Source organism: Hipposideros armiger, unplaced genomic scaffold (genome assembly GCF_001890085.2).
Source record: "Hipposideros armiger isolate ML-2016 unplaced genomic scaffold, ASM189008v1 scaffold_572, whole genome shotgun sequence".
Classification (NCBI taxonomy): domain Eukaryota; kingdom Metazoa; phylum Chordata; class Mammalia; order Chiroptera; family Hipposideridae; genus Hipposideros; species Hipposideros armiger.
In genome coordinates, this window is record NW_017731922.1 from 69,950 (window position 1) to 87,575 (window position 17,626).

At 54.4% G+C, this 17,626-nt stretch overlaps 2 protein-coding genes across 6 annotated transcripts; one reads left to right on the forward strand and one right to left on the reverse strand.

Annotated features, from left to right (window-relative positions):
- Positions 1 to 1,949: 1,949 nt before the first annotated feature.
- On the reverse strand, positions 1,950 to 10,051 carry NAGA (alpha-N-acetylgalactosaminidase). 2 transcript variants are annotated; one of them, XM_019624039.1, is made up of 10 exons: positions 9,944 to 10,051; positions 9,447 to 9,538; positions 8,516 to 8,651; positions 7,811 to 7,982; positions 7,142 to 7,319; positions 6,724 to 6,818; positions 5,877 to 6,038; positions 4,402 to 4,599; positions 3,042 to 3,185; positions 1,950 to 2,580 (listed from the first exon to the last, which is right to left on the reverse strand). In XM_019624039.1, exons 2-10 carry the CDS (start codon positions 9,460 to 9,462, stop codon positions 2,419 to 2,421), a joined length of 1,263 nt encoding a protein of 420 aa, XP_019479584.1. In that variant the 5' UTR covers positions 9,463 to 9,538; positions 9,944 to 10,051; the 3' UTR covers positions 1,950 to 2,418. The 2 variants fall into 2 exon arrangements, with proteins under 2 accessions (XP_019479584.1, XP_019479585.1); XM_019624040.1 differs by lacking the exon at positions 9,944 to 10,051 and adding an exon at positions 9,712 to 9,937.
- A 122-nt stretch (positions 10,052 to 10,173) lies between these two features.
- Positions 10,174 to 16,636, forward strand: PHETA2 (PH domain containing endocytic trafficking adaptor 2). 4 transcript variants are annotated; one of them, XM_019623984.1, is made up of 4 exons: positions 10,174 to 10,255; positions 12,410 to 12,508; positions 14,707 to 14,790; positions 15,366 to 16,636. In XM_019623984.1, exon 4 carries the CDS (start codon positions 15,371 to 15,373, stop codon positions 16,148 to 16,150), a length of 780 nt encoding a protein of 259 aa, XP_019479529.1. In that variant the 5' UTR covers positions 10,174 to 10,255; positions 12,410 to 12,508; positions 14,707 to 14,790; positions 15,366 to 15,370; the 3' UTR covers positions 16,151 to 16,636. The 4 variants fall into 4 exon arrangements, with proteins under 4 accessions (XP_019479529.1, XP_019479528.1, XP_019479531.1 ...); XM_019623983.1 differs by lacking the exons at positions 10,174 to 10,255; positions 12,410 to 12,508 and adding an exon at positions 13,174 to 13,376; XM_019623986.1 differs by lacking the exons at positions 10,174 to 10,255; positions 12,410 to 12,508 and adding an exon at positions 13,390 to 13,887.
- The last annotated feature ends 990 nt before the right edge of the window (positions 16,637 to 17,626 follow it).

A 17,626-nucleotide genomic window follows, 5' to 3' on the forward strand; every position in this document is an offset into this window, starting at 1 on the left:
AGTTCTATGAAAGTTGATTCTGATAATATGTGGCAAGTTTTTTCATTGCTTTTATGGAGGAAACAAACTTTTGGTAGTTCTTACTGGACCATCTTTTTGTTGACTCTTTGCATGGATTTTGATTCAAACAAACTGTAGAAAGATATTTTTGAGACAATTGGAAGAAACCAAATACAGACTGGTTGTTAGATTACCAAAATTTTTGTTTTGTTGGATAGGAAAATTGTATTATGGTCCTATATATTTTTAAAGACCCTATCTGCTAGAGCATGGTGGTGTTTATAGAGTATTCTTTGATTTGCTTTCAAATACTCCAGCTCACATGCAAAAAAAGTATGTGTGGGCGGAGAGATAAGAAATAATGGCACATGTTGATGATTGTTGGATCGGCTCATGTGTACATGGAGGCTTACTGTACCATTTTATTTTTGTGTTTTAAAATTTCTATAATAGTTCTTTTAAAGAGACGGGGCACTCTTGGGTCTAAAAAAGGCTTCCTTGAACTGGGAAAAAAAATAACTGAGTCCCTCATTGGCCTTGGGTAGAAGGAAGTAAAACAATGTCCTGAAGATAAGCAGGTGTGTGAGAGAATTAAGGCTAAAGAGATGGAATCAATTAGGCATCCCCAGGATAAAAGGACAAGTTATACAGCAAGAAATGTAACCATCTCTAGGTATGGGAGGCAAAGGAATTGACTGGTTAAGTCCAGGCTGATCCCTGGCCCCAACTCCCAAGTCCATGGTCTCCACCATTGTACTCCGCACATCCCAGGGTGGTGGGAAAGACTTCTTCCTTGGGGCTGGCAAAAGAAGTGTTCCCACCTGAGACCATCCCATTCGGCTTGAACAATATGACAAAGCCCCGAAGCTGAAGGTGTGTGTCCAGTGACAGGCCTTTGCGGGCAGAGGCCTGGGATGAGGTAGGCTCCTGTCCTCCTGAGGGACTCACAGCCTCAGGACATCAGCTGGGGAAAGGGAGCATTCTCTGATGACTGTCGATTCAGTCAGTGAAGCTCCAGTAATTTTGAGTGACACGGTAACATGTGCAGCTGTAAGTTCTTTACCCCATACTGTAAATATAAGAACCTCAAACCCTGAGGGAGCGAGTGTGGGAGACCCACCCAGAAGAGTGCCCACAGGGCAGGACAGGGCAAGGCCTGGGCACCAGGTGCTCCCACACTCAAAGCCCACAGAGAACCTACATAGCTTGCTCTGCTGCCAGCTTCCCAAATGGGGACAGGAACCATCAGGCAAGGCAGGTGCCCTGAGGCCTTAGCTAAAGGAGGAGGGCTTGGGCAATAGGAACCAAAGGGGAAGGCAGTCAAGAACGTGCCATTCTTTTTCTTTAATACCCTCTCCTTAGGAGGAGGAACAGGAAACATATTTTAAGACACAGAGTCCCTGAACTTGTCTTTGGATCTAGCTGGGGGATTTGAGCCTCCTCTGCAGTCAGGTTAGGAGACAGAAACCAGGGCAGAGGCCAAGCTGTAGGGTCCCCGTGGGAGAAAGGCAGAGCTGACCTCCCCTCACCCGCATCCAGCCCCGGAGAGCCACCGAATGGAGCCCTGGCAGAAAAGGGGTGATGAGCTGACAGTTGCCAAAGAATAGTGCAGAGTTCCTTAGCAGACCAGGGCCTTTGACTGCACAGCACAGGGGCTGGTGGCCAGCAGACCCTGTAACATCTGCATGGGGTGGGAAAGGATGCACAGACAGAGGGCCTGAGACCATTGCTGCTCTGCCTCAGTGTGCTGGGCGGAGCAGGGATGGCTTCCTGGAGTGAGGCAAGTCTGGACTGCTGAAGTATAATCTGCAAGTCGCTTTGGAAAGTGAGGGGCCTGAAGATGCCACACATTTCCACGTGAGGCAAGACTTGAAACCAGCACCCTGTATACTGCCATCCGGAGTCCCTAACGAAAGGTGTCCATGGTCCCAGGTCCATATTACAAGCACTTGACTGAAGAACAGCTTTATTGGTGACCTGAGGGAGCCAAGGTCACTCGTGGGCAATGTTAGCCTGCAAGGCCTTCTCCGGGCAGGAAAGCCAATCACACGATTCATGGAAGTTCCCGATAGGTCAGATCTCCACTCTTAATTATAAGAAAAATTCCAAATCCCGATTTCAGAGCCATCAAAAGAAGGTCAGAGGCTGGAGTCCTGACGGGTATCACCCCTCCTGTGGGGGCTCAGGAGGCTGGCCGAGTTGTTTAGCAACATCTGTGGGGCTGTGCAGACAAAGAAAGGCCAGGAAGGCCACAGGACAGTGCCCCAAGACAAGTTCCCAAGAGGGCTCACGCTTGGGCAGCGTGTAGAACCTGGCCCTGAGGTTGCACTTTGGGTCTCAGCAGGCGTGGGTAGCAGAGAACCCCTCCTACTGGCCCTTGTTATGCCGAGGCTCCGTGGTCTGGGCTCAGAGGTGCTGCTACAGCCTGTCACGTGTCTCAGCCTCTCGTTGCTGGGGTGTCCCCTGCTTCCCGATAGGATACAGGTACCACATCACCACCCCTGAAGGGTTGATGACCACTGTAAAGTTGGTTTCAGCCTGGAGGCCACTGATGACATTACCCGTGTAGACATCCTGGGCCTGCAGTGGGGAGGGACATAACCAATGCTACCATAAGAATGGCTGTGCAGAGACCCCCTCAGATGATGCCTCGATGTGGCCTGTCTGTGCTGGGCCCCTAGGATGCACTACAGAAGTGGAGCCCTGACTCTCCTGTCACTTCTCCGTTAGCAAAACCAACAGATGCCCAAACATAGGCAGTGGTGAAAGCCCCACGGAGAACCTGAGGAACGTGCCAGCAAGGACTGACCAGTGAGGGGAGGAGCGTGGCCCCAGCGGCTCATGGACTCACTTATATACAGTAGTTCTGTTTGCATAGCTTGAAGACAGCAGCCATGGCCCCCAGTGCCTGCAGCTGCCCCACAGGCATGTGCCACAGGACCCAGGGCCCATGGCTTAGGGCAGGCCACATGTGAGGACCACCCTCAGCAACACCCTCCCAGGGAAACCCAAGGGGTGCTCACTACCTGCAGGGCGCTCACCTCATACACGCTGGAGCTGGTGAAGTTGAGCTGGGCGAGGGAGGAGTGGTAGCGATAAGGCATATCTGTCCTGCGGCTGAAGAAGACCAGGGCGCAGGTATGACTGGCCAGGGGCCGCAGGAAAACTTCAATGCGGGACTTCTCCTGGGCACAGAAGATGGCGATTGGCTGGGGTCCCTGCTCATGCAGGCCCTGAAGTCCCCTTCCTGGTCCTACCTGGAGTGCTGGGTGCCCCCAGCCCACAGTTCTGTGGCATGCAAAAGCTGGGGGAGGATACCACAGCTCTCCAGCACCCCAACTTATCTGACTCTACCTTCCTTCCTTTCCTGACTCAGCAGACACCCTCCAGCACCCATGCTAGGACACAGACAAATGCTGCATGAGGTCCTGCCTCAGAGAGCTCAGGATGGTGGGGGCACAGACATGGACAGCTGCTGCCCTGGAGTGGGGGGCCCTGGCCTGTGGGAATGACACACTCTGCCCTGAGCAGCCAGCCAGGGGAAGAACCCCCATCCTCCAGGGAGTAGTTACCTCCTGTGGGCCTCACCAGTTCTACAGGTGCCTTCTCTAGGTGCGTTGATTTCTTTTTACTAGAGAGGAAGGATCTATGCAAAGAGCACAGCTTTGAGGCGACACTGTTAAGAGTCAAATCCTGTTGTACCATTTACCAACTGTGGGGCCTTGGGCTAAAGTTCCTGAGACTCTTCAAGTCTGTTTTCTCATTTGTAAAACAGGGAAGAGTATCTACCTTCTGAGAAAATGTATCTAGAACCCCCGGCACACAGTAAGTGAGCAATAAAGCGTGGCCGCCAGTGCTACTGTGTTTTGCCGAAAATAAGACCTGGCCGGAGAAGAAGCCGTAGCACGATTCCTCCAGGATACGGAGGGCACGCACCCCTCACATGACGGTTTTCTGACCTGTTTCAGGGAGAAGGGTGCCTTTTCCACAAACGCCTTCAATTAAAATATTCAGTATGCCAAGGTGCCATATTTTGGCACCTAAAATCACACGAGGGCTCATGTTCCGGCTAGGTCTTATTTTCGGGGAAACAGGGTAGTAGTAGCCGTATCCCTTGGCTCAAACTAAATGTGGGAGGGAAGACCCAGTTCTCTGCCGGACATCACAGATGTGTGCAGAAGTCTTATACTTCCAAACTGAGCGGCCTTGCTGTCCCCTGTGCACCTGTGAATCCCATGAACGGTCCTGCTCTGGCCCTGCTCTCACCCGGGCCAGTGGGAGACGGTGGGAGGGCTGAGCAAGTCCGAGGTCCCCTCCCCACCGTGACCTCCAGGCTTGCAGCCTTGTTCTCAGGGGAGCCCAGTCCCTCAGCCCCCGCTTACTCCCCCCCACCCCCAGTACCTTGAGGATCCTGCGTCCCTGGATGCCTAAGGGGTCCTGGTTGATCTTGATCATGAGGGGATTCTGCAGAATGTCCATGTTCTGGGCTGAGATGGTACGCAGGTCTGTGGACATGAAGAGGGGGGCCGCGAGCACCGTCCACAGGGCCATCTGGGCCCGGGCTTGATCGAAGCTGAGGCCAAAGTTCCCAATGAGCAGCTAGGGGCAGCGGAGAGGAGTGGTCAGCTCTGCTCTCTTCAGGGAGGGGGGCACAGGGACCAACCCTAAGCTTGCAGCTGAGGCAAGAAAGACGGAGATGGGAAGGACGGCCACAGATGGGAGCCTGGTTTGGCAAACGCCATTCCCCAGCAGTGGGGCCTTGGGACGAGTTGAGTTACTTTCCATCTGAGCCTCAGCTTTTTATTTCACCAAGAAAATGGGGGCGCTAATAGGCTCTGGCCATGTCACAAGTGGAGTTGATCCGATGGGATCCTGTTGCCAAAAGCATGTATAAACTGGAACACACAAGCCAAGAAATACACTCAGGGTGGCAGTGGTAGGAGCCCAGAACTAGAGCCAGACCGAGTCCCTGCTCCTGCCATAGCCACCCACCTGCCCTAAACTAACCCCAGCTGACTCCTGACCCAGTGCAGCCAATCCATAGATGGCACCCAAAGGACTATTGCTAATGGTCATGTCCTTAGTGACACCAATTTAACTAAGCCCTGTGTAGGTGCCAATCTGTGCCAAGCATTTTAGAGGGCCGTCCATTTCACCCTCAGAACGACCCTAGATAAGGTAGCTACTGTTACTATTCTCATTTTCCAATCGACAAAACTGAGGTACAGAAAAACTGAAGTCTCTCATCCAAGGTATGTGGCACAGCTGGAGATAGAGCTCCAGGGCAGGCCAGTGCTCTGCTTCTCCAGGCGCCCCACCCGCTGGCCGAGTATTTGTGATTATTCTAATCATCACTGGTAGTAAATGCTTGTTGGCTAAATGAAGAGATAGCTATACAATTGTAAGATAAATGGCAAAAGTACTGAAGTCAGCAGGGTTGTGAGTGAGGTGGGTACCAGGGGCCGGTTCTGCCTGTGGAGGGTCTGCAGGAGGGTAACGGTACAGGGCATTGAAAGAGGGTCAGAGGCAGCCTGGGCAAGGACGGCCTAGGGAGGGAGTGGCAAGAGGGTGTGTTCTTCACCCAGCAGAGAAGAACGTCTCACACAAGAGTCACTGCCGCCCAGCTTCTCAAGTTCTAAGCATCAGAACTGCCTGGGGAGATGGTCAACAATGGGCATTCCCAGGCCCTCCCCCAACATTCTGATCTGAAAGGTGGGGGTGGGGCATGGGGAACAGAATTGTAAGTAAGTCCCAAGGTGAATCTCATGCAGCTGATTCAAGGACACATTTCAGGGATGATTTAGAACCCGGCAGAGCACGTCCAGTTAGAGGGCACAGGGCAGTGGGGAGCAGGTCCAACCCCTCCACGCTGGTACCATGTCTGGGTCGTTCCAATGCCCAGGGCCTGCCACTGGCTGCAGTATGTCTTGGTGGTCCACAAACCAGTCCAGGACGAAGAGCACGCTGCTCCAGGAGTCCTGGATGTCGTCATAGTTACGCCAGAGGTTGCAGATGTCTGTCAGCAAACTGTAGTTCACCTGCATGGGGGGTGGGGGTGGGGGGAAGAGTCCACACCAGAGTCATACCCTGCTGCCTAGCTTGATAGGGACAAGGAAGGCCTCAGAGACAGTGGCCCTGCTCTGGGGCTGCCCAGGCCCCTCCATGTGTGTTGGTGCCAGGAGCCCATCCTGCCCTCTCATGCCATCCGGGGTCAGGCCCAAGTACAGGCCCAGGCTGGTGTACCAACAACATCCCTGCCACACATCCACCCGGTGTTCTCTCAGTGAGAGTCCGACCATCTGCCAGCACCCTCCCTCAGGTCTGCAAGTCTGATCCCACCCTTTCTAGTGTCCTAGGTGCCCAGGGGTCCCTGGTGAGGTGCCCACATGGCTCTTCAGAGGCTCAGCCCACCTGCCTGTCCTCACCAGCCGCCTGGATCTCCTAGCCCACTCAGTACACCCCAGGGCTGACCACTTGCTGGGTGTTGGCACATCATACGTGGTTCCCATGCCTTCGATGCCAACCCCTTCAGCCCACCTGACAAGTGCCTCCACTTCTCTATGACCCTAGGCTGGCAGAGGCCCCCTCTAGGGTACTCAGGACCTCTCTCTAGACCTATAAATTAGCACGTGGCAACTATAGTGAGAGTGAACGGCCCTGACTGCAGAGGTGAAGAGGCCTGGTGTGGGGGACACTGCCAGGCGGGCACACAGAATGACTTACCTCGGGGGGGAGGCCCCCTTCATAAGCTGGCCAGCTGCAGGAGAAGGCGATGGGACGGCCTGTGGCATTCAGGGCAGCAGCCATCATGGGGTACCCTGGAAGTCCAACCCCCACGTTTTAGGACCGAGGAGGTGCAGGAGGCAGTCTGGGGCCTCAGCCCAAACCTCCTCCCACCAAATGTGAGGAAACAGGCTCAACAGAGCGGCCTCTCCCTGTACCAGTGCCGCAAACACTTCCTAGGTGTGGCATGATGCCAACACATCTTTAGGGAGCCTGGGAGACAAGATCCCCCAGCCCCTGGGAAACAATTCCCTAAGGGCCATACAGACAGACGAGTTCAGCCAGATGGGCACTGGTGGGCCTTCCATGCCAGCCCTCCCTGTCTACCTGACGGCCGCCAGCCAGCTGTGGGACCCACCCTTAGCCCGTTCCTCGGGGGTCGAGAAGCAGCCATCCAGCTTCAACATGTCCACCTTCCACTCGGCGAAGGTTTGCGCGTCCTGGACGACCTTGTCTAGCGTGGTGCCTGGGTAACCCATGCAGGTAAAGTTGCCCAAGTCCTCATAGATGCCCAACTGCAGGCCCAGGGAGTGAGCCTGCGGGGGAGTCAAGGACACAGCGGGCTCAGGCAGGACCCCCTGGGAGCTGCCTCACAAGCACATCTGATCAGGCCCCATTAAAACCTCCAAGGGCACCCCACTGCCCAGAGGAAAGGGTCTCCGCCTCCTGCCCTGGCCTCTGCCAACTATGGTCCTTCCCCTCCCTTCAACACACACACCTCCCATGGGCTGTTCTTGCCTTTAGGCCTTTGCCTCCGTCATCCCCTCTGCCTCAAACGCCATCTATCTGGTATCAGCTCAAGAACTGAGAAACTTCCTCCCGAGAAACTTCCTGGAACCCCAGGGTGGGTCAGGCGCCCTTCTTGGCTCTCACCCACCACAGTGGGCCCAACCTAGCTGTTCATTGATGTCTCCCCCACCAGACTGAGTTCTCAAGCAGGGACTGTGGAAATGGAGCCCTAAGCAAGGTCAGGTGGAAAGAGTGGTCTAGCTCCCAGGCCAAGGGGCGGGGCTGGGGTGGGGCTCACGTAGTCAGCCAGGAAGGCAATGCCATTGGGGAAGCGCTTGGGGTCAGGCACCAGGCGGCCTTTGTCATCACGCCCTCCAATCCAGCAGTCATCGATGTTAAGGTACGTGTAGCCCAGGTCCCGCCAACCATCCTGTGCCAGCCGGTCAGCCATCTCCATGAAGAGCCGCTCACTGGTGAGGGGGGCAGGGGACGGAGCAGCTCAGTGGCCCAGCATGTTCCTCACCCCGCCCCCTTCCTCAGAGCTGCTTAGTTGCTCTGAGTGTGAATCCAGGCTTGAAGAACCCTGGCCTTGCTGTCAGCTGAAGACTAAGCCAGGTACCAACTGTAAATGACAACAGGGATTGTGTCATGAGCCAGCCCTGAGAAGGGTGAAGCTGAAAGGAATGGTCTGGCCCCCAGGTCAAGGGGCAGGATTGAGCCAGAGGAAACACGAGGGGTCTGGCCTGGCCTTAACAGTTATCTCCTTTCAGTTATCTCAGCGACTGGATCCACTACCAGGTACCTGCCCCACAGGCCTGATAGGCCCCACAGAGGCCCCAAGCAGGTCATGAGGCTGAGTGTCAGATGTCCCAAAAGTCACCTCTGGCCGCAGTCTCTCTGGGATTGCAGAGAGCCTGTCTCTCTTCTCGCTGACCCTCCACTCCCGGCCCCCACTCTGCAGGGCCCTGGGCAAGGCTTGTCAGGCACTGTGGACCTTCCTCACCTGATGCAGTTCTTTGGGTCCTCATCACAGTCAGTGTTGCAGCGGAAGCGTTCCCAGGCCAGCCAGCCCATGGGTGGCGTCCGCAGGAGCCCATTCTCCAGCACCAGCACCTGGTCCACCAGGGCCAGCAAGAGCACTGTAGGGGGTTGGGGGATGACTGTGAGCGGCTCCCATAGCCCCGGCCCTCACCCCCCACTCTCCACCCCCTCCACATGCGGTTCAGCTCTGCACAGGCTGCCAGCCTGCACATTAGAAGAACGATACTCCTGAGCTTATGGCGGAATTGGCTCTTCCAGCAACTGCTGGCTCCTGCAGTGCAGCAAGTGGGTGGTAGATGGTGCCTAGAGTAGGTCAATGTGTTTGAGGCCTGGGTCCCCACTTGCCGTGAGGTCATATCCTTTCTACAGCCTCACCAGCTACCGCCACCCCATTACACAGAACTTGACAGTACACTGTAGCCACACTCCAGGTCTCCTGAGTCTCATCCAGGATCTTTGCTCTCCACCACAGACCCTCAAGAGGCCTCAGAAGGGCTAACGAGGTCAGCCAGGTGGGACCTGCACCCAGCCAGCTCACCTGGATGAGCCCTTTACCTCTCAGGCCTCAGTTTCCTTATCTGCAAGATGGAGTTAATGTACTGACTACAGGGCAGTTCTCAGTACGTGTTGATATCACGTAAGATAGGGCCTCTGCCCTTTGGGAGAGAAGGGATAAAAAAGGAATAGACCTCTTTAGAGGGGAACTGATTCCTAGGTGGAGAGCATTTCCTTCTCCTTTCCCAGCCCAGCGCCACTGAGAGGAACACGTCTCCCCACACGCCCACATCAGGGGAAGGAGGCCCAGACACCAGAGGGCTGGACTCCCTCCAGGTAGCCCCCACACCCTACTGGTCACCTACCCTCCCGAAGGCACCCCCTCCCATGTAGGTTACCTGTCTTCCGCAACATTGCTCTGGACTCAGCGTCTCAGGACCTGACCAGATCTGCTCTGCTTTTACCAACTTTATATGTTGGGCTTGGGAAGCTAAGAAACGTTAGAAAGGCACTTGAGTTACTACTGCCTGGCTGGCGGTGGAGCCTTCAACCCTGAGCGTGGATCCCAAACTCAGTCCCCAAGCCGCGCTCATTACCCCTCCCCCAGCCATCAAGTCCCTTCAGCCTTCAGAAATACTAAACAAGGTGTCTTGGACATCAGACCTCACTCTCTCTGCAGTGCTGGGCGCCCCTAGAGTCCAAGGGCGGCCCTCCTCCGGCCCGGGGCCGCAGAGAGGCAGCGACCAGCTTGAAGACGCCAGGAAGAGGGGAGGCGACAGGCCAAGACCAGGTTCCGGACTCCCATCGGGTCTGGGTTGCCGCCCCCGGCCGCCAAGGACGGAAGGCTCAGCGCGGGGAGCCTCCCACCCCAGAGTACCCGTCCCGCGGAATTTACCTGCCGACGCACTAAGACCCGCGGCAGCTCCTACCACCAGAGCCGCCGACAGCGTCTGTGATCTGATTCGCCTATCGCGTTCCAGAGGGGCTTGACGGCGGGCAACCTTTTCCTGCGGAGCCTATCAGAATCCTCCGAGAAACCTGCCCCGCCCTCTATGGATCCAATACGCCCTCCGAACCTCCAAAACCCCGCCTCCTTTGAGCTCCTGCGCGCTCCGGAGGCGGGCACGAGCGGAACGGGCTTAGGGACCTGATGTGCCCGCTCACCCGAGGCTAGACTTTTCACCCCTGTGGGATCCCCGAGGGCGAGGTTAGTGCCTGGCACACTGTAGACGCGCAATAAATAGCTGTGTTGTGAATACCTCTGCTAAGGGCCTTGTTAAGAGGAAATAAGAAAATGCTCTGAAGCATGGGCCGTATAGTAAGCCTCTCAAAACAGGTAGCGGAAGATGAATAGGCTTGCAAGGAGGATGGATGGGGGAAGCAAACCAGGTGGAGGGTACAGCTCTTGTAAAGCCAGGAGGCTCTCCTTTCCTGCCTGAAACTATAAGCCACCATTATGCTAGCCCAGGCACTCTGCATATTCCCAATTTCATTCTTCAGAAATTTATTGAGCAATTACTAAGTGCCAAACACTTCATTTTTGGCACCTTCACTTGGATGGCCACTGGACACCTGAAACATAATGAGCCCCAAACTGAACACCAGCCCCTTCCATATAATGGCAACTGTCCTTTCAGGTGCTCAAGCAAAACCTTGAAATCCTTGCATCTTGTTTCCTGCACTCCCCACATTCAGCCTCTCGGCAAACCCTGCGAGCTCTACTTTCAGAACCCATCCTGAAGCTGGCCAACTCGCTACTCTCCCAGCTCCCATCACATCTTAACTGGATTTGTTTAGCAGCCTACATTTCACCCACATTTGTTCTCTCCACAGCAGCCCAAGTAATCCTTTAAAACATAGCTCAGGTCGCTCCTCGCTCAAGACCCTGTGAGGTCTGTTCATCTCAATCTGGAGTTAACAGCCCTCACAGATTTCTGAAGCCCCACCCCACACATTCTGACCCCATCTTCTGCTCTCCTCACCCCACCCCCACCTCACCGCTGCTGGGCCACACTGACCTCCTTGCAGTTCCTCAAGCACAATAGGCCTTAGGGCCACTGAGTTGTCCCTCTGCCTGGACTGCTGTCCCTCCAGATATTAGCATGAATGGCTCCATCATTTCATTCAAGTTATTTCTCAAATGTCACCTTCTCAGTGAAGTGTATCCTGATGGTTCTATTTAAAATTGCAACCCCCATTCTCCTACAATTCCCAGTCTCCTTTACCCTGCTCTGTATTTTCCACACCGTGTACTACCTTCTAACACACTTATTATGGTTTATATTATTAATTGAATACAATTTAGTGAGGAAGAGAGATAATGCACAGGAAGTAAAAGCATGCACAGAGGGAAGTTTTCTATAGCGGTTAGTGCTCTAATGAAAATACAACCCAGGGATGTGATAGACTTGAAGGGAGGTGAAGGGTAGGCCTCCCCAACATGTGCTACTTTGGCATGTAGATTATTGTGATCCTGTGGGCTCAAGAGAAACTCCTGTACCCGCCATAACTACCTAGAAGAATTTAAATTAGGGGCCTTGCCCGTAATAAGTGTTATTACCAGAGATAATGTTTTATGGCCTATCTATGGCAGGGCAAATATCTAACTACTGAACAATCTGTTCTTCTTCTTGATCTGCAAATTCCTATCAATCTGAAGCCCCACACCTCTTACCACAGTCCTTAGCTCACGATGTTATGTATACCCATGTTCCCTTTCTGTCTCTGAACCTCTCATGTATATGGGGGTCTCTGGCTCTCTTCTGTATGTGGGGTTCCTGTACCTACGAATGGAATTAAATTTGGTTATTTTCTCTTGTTGGTCTGTCTCACGTTGGTTTAACTATTAGACCAGTGGAAAGAACAGAAGGGTAGAGGAAAGTTTCTTCGTCCCCCACACAGCCTACTTTACATGCATGGTCAGGCAGGGGACATCTGAGCTGAGACCTAATCGATGTGAAGGCGCCCTGGAGAGTTAGAGCTGAGGGTTAGGGGTGAGAAGGAAGAGCGGTTCTCGGTTGCAGGAACTGCAAGGGGGAAAGCTCTGAGTGGGAACCAACACGTTCACAGAGAGATGTTCTGAGCTGGCCGGCTTCCAGGGCCACAGGGAAACCCCAGCCTCCTGCTTTGGTTTGTGCTTTCCTGCAGCCTTCACCACAGGCTTAGTTTTGTTTTTGTTCTAGGAGGCAGCAAAAGTGATACTCGGATCGATTCTGTTTTTGCCAACGATTTAGCACAGGTTCATTGGGGGAATTGTAATTTCACAGGCCAATAGCATACAGGATAATATCTCTTAGTAAACCCCCCAAAAATAACATATTCCAAACAAATAACAGATTAATCACACTATTTATTGTTCCAGGCAAGAGGAGGTGAAGGAATAATGTCCATACTTAATATGAAGTCGCTCAGGAGACTCAGCGACCAACCAAAGAGCTAATTTCCAGCTATGGACACGAAGGTAAAAGTCCCCTGTTGCTAGAGCACTGCTGCTAGGGAACCGAGATGCTATCACTTCTGAGATAACCTCCAAGGTTTAACACCTCAATGGACCAGAGCTGCCCTGGCCACAGGTAGGAGCAAATGTCTCAAGGGGGAGTGTTTAGGTTATAAAAGAGTCGCCATGCCCAAACCGAAAATCTCAAATAGTCCCTTACTCTTGGTATTTATAGTTTAAAAGTCCCCTTACCATAGTTGCTTCTCCACAGGTTCTTATTAATAAACCCCCAGCAGGACCCATCAGCAGCTGGGCTGCTGACTGCTTATCAACGGACAGATGCAGAATGATGACATCCTGGTTCGACTTACTTAATACTTACATCAAAACAAGTGGGTTAAAACAACTTCACTTAAGTCATAAACAAGTGGATTTGAAATCATATTAGACCAACACACAACACAGGCCTACCCGCGGACAGAGCCTAGGCAGAGCCTGGGAGCAGCAAAAGCGGAAACGGATAACCCCAGAAGTAGAGATCTGGCCGCTCTGGGGGCCCAGTTGAGTGGCCAGGAAGCTCGGCCGGGCCTTGCGGGCTGAGTAGGAGCCCGCCCAGAGGAGGCGCCCGGGCGAGGTCTAAAAAGGCTTGGCTCTGCGGCAGAAGTGGGCGGGGCAGGGAAAGGGGGACTGAAGGGGGAAAGAGGACTCCGAGTTCTCCCGGCAGGGAGGTGGGGGGTGGCTCCGTCCCAGGCCTGCCGAACAGTTGAGGTGGGGCCTTGGGTTCGAGGCCGCCCGCCCCTGACCAGCTCTGTGGCTCAGGCAGGTCCCGGCCTCTCCGGCCTCAGTTTCCCTCCAGCGTGAATCACGGGGCTTCTTCGTGGATCTAGGCCTGGTGAGTCCTGGACAGGGAGGCGTGGGGTCTCCCCGCTCCCTCAGCAGGGTCGGGAGGCGAGATCGCCCGGGGGAGCGGCCGCAGCCCAGCCCGCCGGACACCCTCCTGGGCTTCGGCGCGCTAGGCTGCGCGGAGGTGAGACGGGGCCCGGCGGGCTCCGGGAGGAGGCGGCCCCCAGGAAGGCGTGGCTCGCGGGGACGTGGCAGGACAGCCCCTTTGCGCAGACGGGGAAACCGAGAGAGCAGCCGCGGGCGAGTTCTCGATGTGGAGACTTCTGTTTCAGGGCCCACCTCTGTGGCCACTGGCCAGTGGGTCCCGCGCCCACTCCTCCTCCAACAAAAGAATCCGGAAAAGTGCGGTGCGCATCGGCCTCCCGCCGAGTGTGCCTCTGGACCTCGCATCCTTGGGAGGGGTTGTGGGCAGCACCCTTCCCCATGCACACGGTGGGGGAGGGGGCACAGATCCGCGGGCTCCCGAGTCCCGCCCTGCGCCCCAGTGCGGGAGGACAGAGGTGAAGCCACTCCTCCAGCAAAAACGTGTGATCTCCCCATCCGCGGACCACCGGTCTAAGCCGGCTCCTCCCCGTCCCAGGTCCCCGCTTGTTTCTCTCACAGATAACCCTTATCGACAGGTGCTTCCGTTATTATTTAATGAACTTTAAATCCATTTATTGTTTTTATTTTTGTCTGTTTGCATTGTGTTTCCCCTGCAAGAATGTAGGCTCCAGGAGGGAGGAACTTTGTTTTGTCCACTGTTGTAATCCCAGTTACTTCAACAAACACTTCTGAGGGCCTCCCCGAGCCCTGCAGGGGGCTGGATATTGGGGATACACAGGGAGCCAAGCCAAGTCTGGCTCTAGACATTCTGGGGCGGGAGACAGCGCTGTAAACACAAAGGAGATCATTGTGGGATGAAGGAAATGAAAACAAGTGATGGGACAGCTGGTTGGGTCATCTTGGATCAAGCCACCTTGGTGATCAGGAGCCCCTTCATACAGTGATCAGGGCAGGCCTCTCAGATTAGGTGATTTAAATTAAAGCCCACAGATAAACTGTGTGACGGTGCTAGAAGGGAAAACCTGGAAGCTATGCGGGCACTTGACTGCGACCTTGCCTGGGGGGGGGGGCAAGGAGCTGAGGTCTGAATAATGAAGGTCAAGACAATAGGACCCAGCCCCTTAAATTGCTCCTAGGAGCCTCGCGTGGGTGGGTGGGTAGGGAATTTTCAGCCAGGAAGGCTGCCTGGAGAGGTGGTGGTTTCTCTGGGCCCCAAAGGCTAAGAGTTCTCATTCTTTAGGATGAGTTGACTGTGTTTGAGAATTATTTTGCAGGTGCACTGGGGTCACGTGGTCCAAGTGTTTGAGCCCTGCGGCCAGACAAGAGAGGCTCCTGGCCCCACCTAGCAAGCTCTGCTGGTAAGTGGGTCGTTGCCAAGACTTGTCCCCAGAAGGTGAGGGAATCAGGAGAACAAGTTCTGCTTCTCACTGGCCATGTGACCTTGCGCAGTTCACCTTCACCACTCTGGGCCTTGATTTTCCATGAGTCAGGAGGGTCGTGGGAACCTTGGAGGTTTGACCTCAGCTTTGACGCTAAGGAGCCCCCAGGTTAGGGGATAGTTTAAGCACAATGGATTCTATGGGCTTGGGGGCCTGAAATGCTCAGCTGGCCCATTTCTTTGGATTTTAAAAAGCCGTATCAAAGCCCTGCCATACCTCCTGGCCTGATACAATCACATTACCCTTCCCTCTGAGTCCTCTGATGTCCAGTGTTTTGCATGACCCTTACAACCCTTTGAAAGAAAAGGCAAGGGAGACTAGCTCATTTCATAGATGAAGGCACTGAGAGCCTCAAGGCACACAGCAAAGGAGTAGAGGCCACAGGGCTGGAGCCCATGTCTCCTCCAGAGCCAATACCTTTTCCTCCACAGGGACACGGAGGCTACCTCCCTCTCTGATTCGCGGCCACCTCTCTTGCCTCATAATTCTTACAGGAGCCATGAAGCTGAACGAGAGAAGTGTGGCCCACTATGCACTGAGCAACTCCCCAGCAGACCACATGGGCTTCCTGCGCACTTGGGGGGGGGCAGGGACTCCACCCACCCCCAGTGGCACTGGCCGAAGATGCTGGTTTGTTCTCAAGGGCAACCTGCTGTTCTCCTTTGAGAGTCGAGAGGGCCGGGCCCCGCTGGGCCTGGTGGTGCTGGAGGGCTGCACGGTGGAGTTGGCCGAGGCGCCCATGTCTGAAGAATTTGCCTTCGCCATCCGCTTCAACGCCCCTGGTGTGCGCCCACACCTGCTCGCAGCTGATGGGTCAGCAGCCCAGGAGGCCTGGGTGAAGGCGCTGTCCCGGGCAAGTTTTGGCTACATGCGCTTGGTGGTGCGGGAGCTGGAGAGCCAGTTGCGTGATGCTCGCCAGAGCCTGGCCTTGCATCGCCACTCATCCTGGAAGGCCATTACCAGCCGCTGTAAGCTCCAGGCTCCTGACTGCTTGCCTCGGGGTCTGGAGAACGGCTACTCCCTCTCCAGAGATTGCAGCCCCATAGGCTTGGTGGAAGAAGGGGGCAGCAGGCCAGCAGGGTCGGGCCTGGCTGAGTGTGAGCTTCAGGGCCCTGCCAACTTCCTCCTAGGCAGTGGGCAGAGCCCCGTGTCCCCTGAGACCTCTTGCTTCTCTACCCTGCATGACTGGTACGGCAAGGAGATCTTAGAGCTAAGGCAGGGGTGGCTGCAGAGGGCTCAGGGGAGCCAGCCAAAATGTGAGGGACAGGATAGGCCCTGAGTCTGGGCCCTTAAAGGTTCTGCCCTTGTCCTGCTGGTCAGGACGCCAGGGCCAATTCTTTTTCAGGAGTTTGATGTTTGTTTTCAAAGTTGCTTTTTTTTTTTTTTTTTTTTGAGGGAGGCAGTTCTCTCCTTCTTGCTTTTTAGGCCTTCTCCAGGTTCTAGATCCACCTTTGTGCCTGGAGGGACCTAAGGACTCATAACTTCCAACCCCTTTACTTCCTGAGGCCCAGAGAGGAAAGATGGCTTGCTCATCAGTCAGAGTGAGGCCCCAGTTTCCTGACACAGTGCTGGACACTGTCCCTCACTCAGGGGATATTAATGAAATGGAAGAAGTGGGGAGTATTACGTGGTCACAGGGCCACCCTGCCTTTCACCTACACACCACACTTAGCCAGTTTCCAACATGGGGAGTCTTGTGTGCATTTAGATAACAGAAGTTGGCTTCCGGGACTGACATTATCGGAGAAGGTGGATTTATTATATCATGCGGNAGGCAGTTCTCTCCTTCTTGCTTTTTAGGCCTTCTCCAGGTTCTAGATCCACCTTTGTGCCTGGAGGGACCTAAGGACTCATAACTTCCAACCCCTTTACTTCCTGAGGCCCAGAGAGGAAAGATGGCTTGCTCATCAGTCAGAGTGAGGCCCCAGTTTCCTGACACAGTGCTGGACACTGTCCCTCACTCAGGGGATATTAATGAAATGGAAGAAGTGGGGAATATTACGTGGTCACAGGGCCACCCTGCCTTTCACCTACACACCACACTTAGCCAGTTTCCAACATGGGGAGTCTTGTGTGCATTTAGATAACAGAAGTTGGCTTCCGGGACTGACATTATCGGAGAAGGTGGATTTATTATATCATGCGGTTTTCTGGGGCTCAGCTCTCCCTGAGTGGTAGGGAGACTGGGCGTGGAATCTCTACCCTACAGTCTGGGAAGGGCCCTTTGGAAGGAGAGTGCCTTTGGCCAGTACAGAAGGATTTATTCTGCTCAGAAAGTGTTGGGGTCCCCATCCTTTCCCTCTTCCTGGCTGTCCTGTCAACAGATAGTGCTGGATGTTGACCCACGACCGACTGATAGCTTTTATGTCAGCAGAAATCCTTCCTGCACTCGGTCCGCAGCAGTCGGCTCCTGGATCTGCCAAGTGGGAAGCTACAATAAATAAAAGGTGGGCAGGCAGTGTGGCTCTCCAGGGAAAGCCCGTTTGTTGTGTTGGTTCTCGGTCCTGGACATTCTAGGAGCTTGGGGACAGTGATACATTCTTCTCACCCCTGGGCTTTCTGCTCTTGAATCCACTTGGGAACTCGTTTAAGGTCCTGCTTGTCACCCAGTGTGTACCAGCCAAGACCCTCTCATTGCTACTCTCACCAGCAGGCCAGGTGTTTTCTTTCTTAATTGTTCTGGGAGGCGAAGTGGCTGGCTCCAGACTAGCTTGATGCCCTAGGAGCACGGTGGCGGTGGGTGGATGAACCCCCC